This window comes from Scylla paramamosain, chromosome 19 (genome assembly GCF_035594125.1).
Source record: "Scylla paramamosain isolate STU-SP2022 chromosome 19, ASM3559412v1, whole genome shotgun sequence".
NCBI classification, from domain to species: domain Eukaryota; kingdom Metazoa; phylum Arthropoda; class Malacostraca; order Decapoda; family Portunidae; genus Scylla; species Scylla paramamosain.
In genome coordinates, this window is record NC_087169.1 from 20,753,642 (window position 1) to 20,766,141 (window position 12,500).

The window sequence follows — 12,500 nt, forward strand, 5'->3', positions numbered from 1 at the left end:
AGGACTAAATGCTTGGCTCAGGTACAGAAAACCCTTGATATCTCTAAGCTATCTCTTACTCTTCTTTACTCTCCAATGTTTCAATCTTGTATCTCTCCCCCTCTCTCTCCTTCCCTCTCGCTCTCTCTCTCTCTGGGGTAATTACAGGTACAGCCAGGTGTGTTCAGGTGTGTTTATACGTCCGTGTGTGTGTCGGGTTAGGTGATACGGTGTTTTGGTAATAATAAACAAATATACTGACTGGTAGATGCCGCTGGCTTCCCGTGCCGGGGATTAAAAATATACCTGAGCCTCTCTCTCTCTTTCTTTCCTCTCGTCTCGTTTAAGCCAGGTGTGTGTGTGTATGTGTGTGTGTGTGTGTGCGTGTGTATGTGTGTGTGTGTGAAGACTGAACACACACACACACACACACACACACACACACACACACACACACAGGTGGATAGACAGATAAATAAATAACTTGACGATAGCCTGGTGAACACACACACACACACACACACACACACACACACACACACACATTCTTACAGGATTCCGGATCTCCGAATGACGTTAGTAGCGCGCGTGAGTGTGTGCGTGCGTGCTCGCGTAACACAATTAAAATTACTTCACAATAGTTAGCGGATCGGACGTTGAGAGACAAAGAAAAAAGAAAAAAAAACGGGACGACAAGGAGGAGAGAGGAGAGAGGAGGGAGAACTAGAGAAAAAAGAGACAAGAATCATTATGGACATACAAGAAAGACAGACAGAAAAGAAAAAAATAAAGAAATATAAAAGGAAAAAGATGTTATCGAGAAAAAAAAAATCCAGACAGTTATTTCAGTCACTCCTCGAACCTAGTAAAGAAAACGGGGCTAGGAAGGAGTACTACGCATTCACTGACCTTCATTCACCCCTTTTTCTACGAGCACACACACGTATTAACACCCGTAAAAGAAAACGAAGTCAAGCACAGACTATATTACTGCACAGAGAGAGAGAAAGAGAGAGAGAGAGAGAGAGTCCTTTTATAAACGTCACGATGAGATTGCATTTATACTCAAAGAAAAAAAACCTAAGAACAGATTAACATTAACTCATTATTGTCATCACTACCACCACCATTGTCATAAGTGTTGGCAGCTTCACGCCATCTTTGTAGTGAAGCGCGTGGTGTGAGGGGATGAGGAGGTAAGAGGCTTGTTGTGACAGTCAAAGGAGATTACCACGAATAAGAGGATGCTGTTGACAAGGAGTTAAGTGAGTGTGTGTGTGTGAGTTGGTAATTTTACTCGTATTTATTTATTTGCTATATATTTACTCATTTCATTCATTCTTATTTATTTTTGTTTTGCTATTGATTGACGAATTCATTTTTGTTTATTTTGTGTAGAGAAAAACATAGTATTGGCTATAATGTTATTCACTTGCTTATTTGTTTATTATTATTCCTACTTATTATAATATATATTCTTCCTCTTTTGATACTTGAGCTGCTACTTCCAATCTCTCTCTCTCTCTCTCTCTCTCTCTCTCTCTCTCTCTCTCTCTCTCTCTCTCTCTCTCTCTCTCTCCATATCATTTTCTCCTTACTCAACAAATCTTTCCTTCACTCAGGAGAAAAACGCAGGCATCCATCCATTTGTCTTTAAAATATCTTCACTTTTTTAATGTTGTTTCTGCTGTTCCCATTTTCTCCTTTCCCTTCCTTCTATCTTCCTCTTCTAATCTTCTAAACCCCCCTTCTATCCATCTCCACTATCCAAGCAATTAGTAATTTTTCCTCTCATAAATAAAAATATCTTCATCTTTTTTATGTTGTTTCTGTTGTTCCCATTTTCTCATTTCCCTTCCTTCTATCTTCCTCTTCTAATCTTCTAAATCCCCCTTCTATCCGTCTCCACTATCCAAGCAATCAGTAATTTTTCCTCTCTCATAAATTAAGTACATGCGTCAGTCAGTTATCAAATCATCACCAAGGCCACAAAGATATGCCTGACATTTGCTTCTGTCCTGCATCCATCTCTTTATCTCTTCATCCCCTCAAGACCACCAACCTCCACCTCCTCACTCTGAGCCTTATCTTAATCACCTGAGTAAGGTACACTTCCCTCCTGGAATTTCCTACTGTTCTACATCTCTCACTTCTGTATTCTTACTTTGGTATTTTGGAAGTTATGCTTTGTATTCTGTATGAGACAGTTTAATAAATCCATGACATATTTTGGATGACTTTTTTACCTTTTTTTTTTTTTATGGATTGACACCTCAGTGGGTCTTTTTTTCTTATTCAATTGTTTTGTTACCCTGTACCAGTCCTCCACTTTCATAAATAAACAAATAAAAAATGCAATTTTCCTGCTTTGGTATCCTTAAGGTGCTATATTTAGTCTATACTTTACATGAACGGGTGAAATTATTATCCAGGGCAGCTAGACACACTTTGTTTGGGTTGTGTCATGGAAGGCTTCAGTGACTCAAGGTGTGTCTGGTTATGAAAGACTGTATGTAGGCTGAATCTATTTATGTTGGCCTATTTTTCTTTTCTATTTTACATGTCAGGGAGATGAGCTAAGGGCAAGGAAATAAACAAAATAAAGTCCCCTTATAGCATTGCTCACAAAAAGAAACACAAACAAAAAAGTCAGATAATTTAGTTTCCAAGCTTTGTGAGAAGGAAAGTCTAAGTTGATGACAAAAAGGCTTGGTTTTACATAAGTCTGCCTACCACTTATGTGAAGTATTGGCAAGCCTGTATTTATAATATGAAAACTATAGCATGTAATATAATGGTAGCAAAAGCACCCCAAGTAAGTGATTAATGTGGGTTAGGTTAATTTAGTTATGTTAGGTTAGTTAGGTTAGGTTACATTGCAAACAGTAAGTGAGGAGTACATGCCAAGGTAAGAAGAAGGACACCGTTCATTATGAGAGGGACAAAGATCTATTCATATCTATATCCCCTTATACACACTCCATATACTTGAGATAAAGCACGTACCTTCCCACCCACACACACACACACACACACACACACACACACACACACACACACACACACACACTCATCATTCCTCACACAGTAACTTTCTTACAAATATCAACCCTACTAGTTAGTAATATAATTGTGAAAATAATGTGTAATGTGAATGGGGATAGTCACTGCATATTGATAGCATATGAATAATTCAGGAAACTAACACTATTCTTGTAAAATTAAACATCTAGAATGGCTGAAAGGTGAAACAAGAGTAAATAAATGTTTCTAAAGATGGCACAGTAAAAGATATTGAAAATACAAATGCTGTAACAACAAGGTCAATAATGAAGATTATGATAAAACAAATATGATAAGAATATGATAACATAAATGGGAGAAAATTAAATTAATATTTAAGGAAGTTATATGATGATAGAGTTGTGAGCAAGAGTTGATGTTTATTGCTGGTTATGAAGAAGTTACAGTTTAACTTGATGTACTAAGACCTAAGTTATTGTTGTTGAGTCCTGTAAGGCAATTAATTTCCTGATTGGCATACTTCCTATTGAGACTTACAAAGAGTGAATATTACAATTGTGTCACTGTCCCACAATACCACTGTGCTGTGGCCCCACAGTTTCTTCTTCACACACAAGGAAGGAAAGTAAGAATGGATGGGTCTCTCTCTCTCTCTCTCTCTCTCTCTCTCTCTCTCTCTCTCTCTCTCTCTCTCTCTCTCTCTCTCTCTCTCTCTCTCTCTCTCAATAGATATTGAGGTAATTAGATTAATAGAAATTGAGGCAAATACTGAAGCAGTACTTAGAGAGAAAGATAAGTGAAGATATACTGACACAATTATATGGAAAAATATATACACGAGTTATGAATGAGATTAGAGATTAGATATAGACGTGAGCTACTGTGAGTTCCTGAAGAGGTGAGTAAAGATGAGAAAATATGTAGTGGAAAAATATGTACTATATGAAGAGTATTATAGTAATTGAAGTTGAATTTGAGTAAACACAAATTAACAATGTAGGGAGATAAGAGATGTGAGAGGAAGTACATGAATATGAATTATAAATGTAGTTTGATAGACAAGTCTGATGTAACTGATCCTTGTGTACGTTAAGTCTGTCTGTCTGGAATGATGTTTACAGATGTACTTAATTAAAAGACAACCAAGAAAAACTGAGTGAAACACAAGAATGACTGCTATTTTACGTACATGTGTGCAAATAGATAAGATAGATGGATATATGAGATATAATAGATGGATATATGAGAAATAACATACCACAGGTTGCTGAAGCATGTTGGCATAATTATGTGTAGTCACAGAATTAAAATATTGAGGGAGAAAATATGAAATTGTATAAGGAATTGACAGAAGAAGTATAATGGAACCACCTGATGTCATCATTAAGCTGATTGGTAAATGAGAATTCCACACAGTAAACATTGTAACACAGTATACTGTGTGTCAAATAATGTTAAGCGCTCCATAACTACCGTTGTGTGTAATGGCTATACCTTACACATGATGTTTTCTTTCAAGCCTGTAACTAATCCCTTTTATGACAACATGAAGGATTAGTGTGTTCAGAATAGTGCAATCAGTAAGAGACTACAACAACACTAATAAGAATCTACGGTAGACAGTATATCATGTAGAAAGACAACAGGTTAATGACTGCAGTAGTTCTTCATCCTTTTCTCCCATCATTCCTTCACTTCATCCTTCTCTCTTTCCTCACAAGCATTCCTCTTCATTATCTCATCCATTTCCCCCTCAATCCTTCTCTCACACCATTCCTTGTAAACACTGCCCTTTCATTTACTCTATTTCTCACACATCATTTTATCCTTCCTAATTAAGTCATGGCTGTGTAATAATGAGCCCCAAGATGTATTCACAGCAGTAGCAATCTCCAGAGTTCAGGCCAAGCTCACCGCCACGCTACCATTTTTCAGTAACTGTGTATCTGTTGTGCTCAGGGATGCCAACACAACCAATGCAGGTACGTGTCTGTGCATCTCGTTACTTTCCTGACTTATGGGATCTTCCACAACACTCCTCAAAACACTGTCTTATCTTATGTTTATCTTATCATGTTGACTAAATTTTTAAAAGTATGTCACGTTTTTTTTCAGTCGAGATACAGGAAGATAAGGATGTTAAAAGAAATGATGATATAAGATAGTAACTTCAAAATATCATTTCCTATGCAACTTTCAAATATTTCAGCAATAACTACATGAGCAAAAGGAGTTGAATGTGGACTTCTTCAAAGCAAGGAGTAATAAAATATCTTACAATCAATAATAAAACAAAAATTAACCGAAGAGCAACAAGAGATCCCCATGCCAATGACACAGTCAAGCAGATAACACTCATCTTCTTGAAACTTTGATGTTTTCCTTTTCTTCATAATAGTAACACATAATGGAGGTTACTTTTCTTGTAAAGTTTGCCTTCATAACCCTTGGTGTGAGTCCTTATCAAAAACTCTCTATGATGCTTACTTTAAATAACTTAAATTTGCTCCATGTTAAATGCAAATGGGCAAAATAAAGACATCAGTATCAGTAGGTATCAACTCCCCCCCCCCCCCCCCTCTCTCTCTCTCTCTCTCTCTCTCTCTCTCTCTCTCTCTCTCTCTCTCTCTCTCTCTCTCTCTCTCTCTCTCTCTCTCTCTCTCTCTCTCACATGCACTACACCTGTTAGGACACTAATGAGTCCATGTGTAATAAGTGCCTTGCCTAAACACCTGCCACTGACACACAGGTGCTTCTGTTGATTTACAGGAAGTTATGAGTCAGAACAACGTGCAATTCCCTGCCTAAGCTCATTACACGCTGAGGAACACTGCCCAGGAATGCAGAACAAAGTATAAAGGAGACAACAGATTGGCATCACAACAATGAAGGATAAATGCAGCAAGTGTGACAAGGAAAAATTCTCAACATTTGCTAAATTACTGATTCCTATTGACAGTTTAGCTTAGCACTGTCTTTCACTGTAGTGTGATACATTCATGAGATGCTACAGTGGAAAAATATACATAACACACCACATTTATCAATTCATGAAAAGATAAACAATGTAAAGTTTTAAGCAGGGTAAATCTTACCAATAGTGCCTCTTCATGGAGCATATGGTGATGAATACACACTGTACAACACGTTTGTGTTGGTTTTGTTTTGGGGTCACACATGGTTACATTACAGTGACACAATACGTCTTGCGCAAATTCTGAATCCATGCCAATGAGGCTCACTTGGAGGGATACAGTAATGCATGTGTTAGTATGCTGTTTCCATTATAGAATGGTACATGCTCTCTTGTATCTCTTTCATTCAGCCAATGAGAGCTGTCCTTTTAATGACTTATTAGAATGTCATTTACTTCTGGCCAATAAGTCAATTATTTTCAGCCAATCACCACAAGTATACATGACAGCCGCATCAGTCATTTGGCTACCTGAAGGGTACTCAGTGTCACAATGGCAACCAAGTGCAGTGGATCCAAATCTAAATACCAGAATTTTATTGTGCAACTGGATAAACATGACGACTTAAGTGTACATTTCTAAGATCGCATGGTGTGTTGCCAAAATCAATCAAGTGCTGAATAACTCAATGGCACCAGCACCCTTTGGTGATGAGGAAAAGGAGGTCGACCATCCTGGACCTTCCACTTTCTATTAAGCTATACAGTTAGGTTAAGTTAGGGTAGCGGGGGTTAGCGGGGGAGCACTTAGCAAGGAGTGACTTCAAAAGGTTAGAATAGCATTGCAGGGGTTATATTCCCTGTTTGTTGACTATTTTTCTTTAGAAATTTTCCTCTAAAGTGGTGTTTTCTCCCTAGACTGTTGAGGTTTCCCAAATTTGGCCTATTTTGGCTTTCCCCACCCTAAAAACCTGCTTTCCTATCAGGTCCCCAAGCTTGCTTATCCTGGAGAGGGCCAGCAATAGAATACATAAGGAGCTATTACTGTTAATATTTACTGCCTGAAAATAAAATGACTGCTTAGGTTAAGTAGGTAACATTAGTCAAGAAACATAACAGGTTAGTAGGTAACATTAAACCTGAGACATCTATCCCAACCTAACAAACAGCTGGGATGGTTGATCTCCACATGACTCAAGAAAACGAGATCACTTTTACCTTTGACATTAACTCCACGGAACTTCAGAAACTTCAACACACCCACGCACACCTACACACCTAATAATAACCCACAAAGCACACACACACACATCGAGAACCCCTGACAAATAAACAACAAAACACGCAACACAACAAAACCACATCCATAAAACCCTCACCTCTATGGCACATCATCTTTTCCTCCGGCGGTTCTGGTTAAGCAATCAAGTGAAACTGCTGTGGTGGAAGCCAGGTTAAGTTGCACCTCTCTTGGCTTTGTGGCTTAACTGAACCTACCTAACTATACGTCAATGGTTTAGGAAGGATCTCAGGACTCACCTGGCGTATTTCCTTGGGCATGCGGCATGTTTGAGGGGAAAACACGAGAGTAAAGTAACTGACAGGTGGCGCGCCGACTACACAGCTGCTTGCGTGTAAACAAAGGCAGGGCAGCCAACCCTCCCGCAAGAGATCTCTAGGTGCCCTTCCTCCTCCTCTTGTGACCTTTACCTTCTCATTTCCTCTTTCTTTTGGGTATTCCAGCTTGTTTTCCTTTTTTTTTTCTTCCTTTATTTTATGTGTGTTTTCCTAATCGCTAGCTCGTTTTTACTTAGTCTATATACTTTCTTTTTCTTCTTGTGATTTCTTGCTTATTTTTTCTTCTTTTAGATATCCCCGTTAGTTTCCCTTCTTTTTTTCTCTGTTTAATTTACTTCTCTTCCTAATCGTTCGCTCGTTATTATTTTTGTACGTATATCTTCTTTCGTTCTTGGCATCTATTGCTTCACATTTTCTTCTCTTTTGGATATTCCTGCACATTTTTTTTTTCTTTCTTTCTTGATTTATTTGTGGTATTTCTATTTCATTACGCTCATTCCCCTAATCGTTCGTTCTTAATTCGTTTTTCTTTATTAATTTCCTCGCAATCTCTCGCTTTTGTATTGCTTCTTTCATTCTCACTCCCTTCTTCTATTTCTCCCTTCACTCTTCCTCCTATACCCAAACTACTCTACTTTCATTTTCCTCACACTCCAGATACATTTCTGATCAGACAGTTCCCTTACACCCTTCCTAATATCACTTAATAAACCACAACCGCCTTTCCCAACACCCTCGCTTCCCTTCCACATCCAATCCACTCTTAAAACGGCCTTGGAATTAAGAAATAAGTTATATAATACTTCATATCCGTAACCGCAGCTGGCAGGTGTATATTGAGAGACTGGAGGCCTTGAGTTAATTTCAGGGCACACTATGTACATCTTAAATCAATTCTACTCTCATCTATCTCTCTTGCTTGTCTATCCCCAAAACACCCTTGGAAATAAAAGCAACTTGTCCTTACCCGCTGGCAGGTGTATAAGAGAGAATGGAGGCTTTGAGTTCATTTCAGGGTAGACTCGTGTTAATCTAGTACTTATTGTCATTCACTCCTAAAGCGTCCCAGGAAATGTAGTAGATACAATTTACGTATAATACTATTCGCTAGCAGGTGTATATGAGAGAATGGAGGCCTTGGATTAATTTCAGGGGGTACTTGTGTAAATCTCACATTGTCTATTTCAATCGTGCTTTTTTTTCGACGAGTTCTTGAAAATATGTCGTATAATAGACCAAAAATATAAACATACAACAAAACCTAAAGAATTAAATATAAATGCTACAATGCATAATAAATAAGAGTAAATATAAATATTGCAATGGAGACTTGAGTAAATCATATATAACTAATGTTAATATCATGTTTCTCGTCAAATACTCGAAAACACGATGTATAATACAACAAAACATAAGCGCTACAAGGAGAGTAAATATTGTAATGGAAATAGAAAAATAAATTCGGTTCAGTTGCAGCATTTAAGACACGTTGGCAGCCACCATAAGTGTATTGAGCAACGTAGCTAGCACCTGAAGCAGACCAGCAAGGCATGCCACGTGTACAGATCGTTTCTCACGGAATAAGAGTACAGATGACATGAAGTAAACCTAAACACACATGCCGGAGAGAGAAGCATGTTACATAGTGATGAGCAGTGTGGCAAACCCTTCCGCATGATTCAGTGGGTGCATGTCTTACGGCCTTGGCAACCAATATAATCGCTTTAATATATGTAAAAACATAAATATAAATAACACAATACAGAGATGCAAGCAGTGCGGCAAACCTTTCCGTATACCTTAGTGATGACAGAGTTACAGTCCTGTTCTTGATTAAACTACTTTCAGTCATATAAGTACAGAAGTGTATGCTCCTTGGTTATTCATTTATTTCATTCATCAAACAAGAAATGATAATGCTGTTGATGTTATAGTAGTAGTAGTAGTGGTAGTAGTAGTAGAAGAGAGAGAGAGAGAGAGAGAGAGAGAGAGAGAGAGAGAGAGAGAGAGAGAGAGAGAGAGAGAGAGAGAGAGAGAGAGAGAGAGAGAGAGTAACTAAGCAATCATCACAGACCACTCCCTAATAAGTATTCCCCCAAGTGTTCATAATGACATAAATTACACAGCAATTTCACACAATTTTACTTTTTTATCCCTTCACTTTCCTTCTGTGTATTTACTGAAGTTTTTATTTACTCAACGGCAGGCATGGTCTTTTATCTTTTTAATCAACTGCTTTTTATAATGAGTCATTGCAATTTTATCTATTTACCTATTTATTTATGCTCGATTTGTTTCCTTTATTGAGTGAAAAGTATGTTTATTTTTTTTACTTTCTTTATCGTTGTTTTTGCTTATCTAATCATCTAACTTTTTTTTCTAGGAGTGAAATGAGTGAGAGAGTGAGTGAGTGACTGAACGAAAGAATGACTCAACGATACACAGACTGAGAGAGTGAGGAAGTAAACAAATGAGAGAGAGAGAGAGAGAGAGAGAGAGAGAGAGAGAGAGAGAGAGAGAGAGAGAGAGAGAGAGAGAGAGAACGAAAGAATGACTGAACGATACACAGACTGAGCGAGTGAGGAAGTAAACAAATGAGTGAATGATATGAGTGAGAGAGTGAGTGAATTTCTCTTTTCACTCACTCCATCACCTTTCCCTCAACATTTTCCCCTCAGGTGCTTAATTACTTCCTCCACCTCATTAACTGCAGGTGTGGGGGGAAGAGGGATCTAAGCCACACCATCAGTAAGCCAGGTGAGTGACAGGTGAGGTATACAGGACTGGACAGGTAGACAGACAGACAGACTGACAGACACACTGGTACGGAGATGGGGAAGTGGAGAGAGAGAGAGAGAGATAAATAGATAGTCAGATAGATATAGACGTAACATAGAAAACGGTCAACTTGTCGTAACGTAACACAACCAAATGAAAGGAAATTGTGACTTGATGTGACACAGAAAACGTAGTACAAGTTATTAACAAAGAAAACGGGTGACGATTAGCAACGTAACGAGACTAGTGAATGAAACTGTGACGTAACAAAAGAAAAAAACGTAAATCAATAAAAAAAATAAATAAAAAAACAACACAACTTAAAACAAATAGATAAAGAAAACGAAAACACAATGAACACGTGACAAGATGTACCTAATTAGCGAAACAAACCCAATTAACCCGAATAAGACTCAGAACACCTGTTTTAGATGTGTTACAAGGGTGATTAGTGAGCAAAGATACCTGTACCTCCCCTCTTTGATGCCAGGGCGAGGAGAAGAAAAGAAGGGAGGGGAGGGAGAGTATAGAGGTGTGTGATAACGAAGCAGAGGAATAGAAGGTTTGCAGGTGCGTGTATTGATAAGGGAGAGAGGGGAAGTGAGGGGAAGTGAGGGGGAAATATGCATACTAGTGAGAGTTTGAAGGGAGAGGTAAGAGGTTGAGGTGAGAGGGAAAGGAAGGATGAAAGAATGTTTAGGAGTGGAGAGTAGTGGTGGTGGTGGTGGTGGTGGTTGAGGGGAGGTTGTGATGGTGGTGGTGAGAGGGGAGAAAGAGGGGAGAGGGGAGAGGTGAATATAAACATTTCTGTGTCTACCCTATTGTGGTGAGTGTCGCTATGGTTACGTCCTCCTCCTCCTCCTCCTCCTCCTCCTCTTCCTCTTCCTTCGTGATTTTCCCTCTCCTCCTCCTCCTCCTCCTCCTCCTCTTCCACTTCCTCCTTTTTCTTCTTCTTCTTCCCTCTCTATGATTCTCAGTAAATTTCTTCTTTCTTCATGCCTTCTTCTCCTCCTCCTCCTTTTTCTCTTCTTCCTCCTCCTCCTCCTCCTAGACTTCCTCCTCCATTTCCTCCTCCTTCCACGATTTCCGCTCTATTTTTCTCCTCCTCCACCCTGTTTCCCTTCCTCCTCCTCCTCCTCCTCCTTCTCCTCCTCCTCCTCCTCCTCTTCCTCCTCCTCCTCTGCTTTCATGTTGATGACTATTAATAAAATGAAAGAAAAACAACTGCACGCACACACACACACACACACACACACACACACACACACACACACACACACAGTGACTCAAACACACGTGCATACGTACATACATACATACATGCATACATAAACCTTCCCCTTCTTTCCCTCTCTCTCTCCCCTTCCCTCTTCCCTATTTTTTTCCCATTCCTTTCTTCTCTTATACCATTTCTATTCGTTCATTCATACTTGTTCTTGCTTCCTCCTCCTCCTCCTCCTCCTCCTCCTCCTCCTCCTCCTCCTTATCTTCCCGCATTCATCTGCACGTGAGAGAGAGAGAGAGAGAGAGAGAGAGAGAGAGAGAGAGAGAGAGAGAGAGAGAGAGAGAGAGAGAGAGAGAGAGAGAGAGAGAGAGAGAGAGAGAGAGAGAGAGAGGCTGGGAGGATGAACAAGTAACGAGATGGGAGAGGAAGAATGAGGGGAGGAGAGAGGGGAAGGGAGGGAGAGCGAGCTGGGGAGGAGGAGGAGAGAGGAAGAGGGGAGAGGAAGAGATTTGTAAGTCACAGCAAGAGGGGAACACAAGCATATTGACAGATCGTGTGTAAATGTGTGTGTGTGTGTGTGTGTGTGTGTGTGTGTGTGTGTGTGTGTGTGTGTGTGTGTGTGTGTGTGTGTGTGTGTGTGTGTGTGTGTGTGTGTGTGTGTGTGTGTGTGGGTGGGTGGGTGGATGAGTATGCAAAAGACATAAGGAGCATTCTCTAGTGTTAATATCTCTCTCTCTCTCTCTCTCTCTCTCTCTCTCTCTCTCTCTCTCTCTCTCTCTCTCTCTCTCTCTCTCTCTCTCTCTCTTCCACGTAATCCCACACTAGAACAAGAATTCCAACTGACTAAGAGAGAGAGAGAGAGAGAGAGAGAGAGAGAGAGAGAGAGAGAGAGAGAGAGAGAGAGAGAGAGAGAGAGAGAGAGAGAGAGAGAGAGAAAGGAACATGAGACAGAGAAAATACGAGAGAGAGAGAGAGAGAGAGAGAGAGAGAGAGAGAGAGAGA

At 39.5% G+C, this 12,500-nt stretch overlaps 1 protein-coding gene across 3 annotated transcripts in view; it reads right to left on the minus strand.

The window, feature by feature from the left end:
* LOC135109867 (solute carrier family 41 member 1-like) overlaps positions 1-7,606 on the minus strand; it is a 39,092-nt gene extending 31,486 nt beyond the window's left edge. Inside the window, exon 1 of one of the 3 annotated variants that reach the window (XM_064021653.1) lies at positions 7,457-7,606. In XM_064021653.1, coding sequence (XP_063877723.1) covers positions 7,457-7,477 — 21 coding nt within the window. In that variant the 5' untranslated portion in view covers positions 7,478-7,606. Of the gene's footprint in view, positions 40-7,456 lie in introns of those variants that run through there. The other 2 variants (XM_064021650.1, XM_064021654.1) reach the window with 2 other exon arrangements.
* Positions 7,607-12,500: the final 4,894 nt, after the last annotated feature.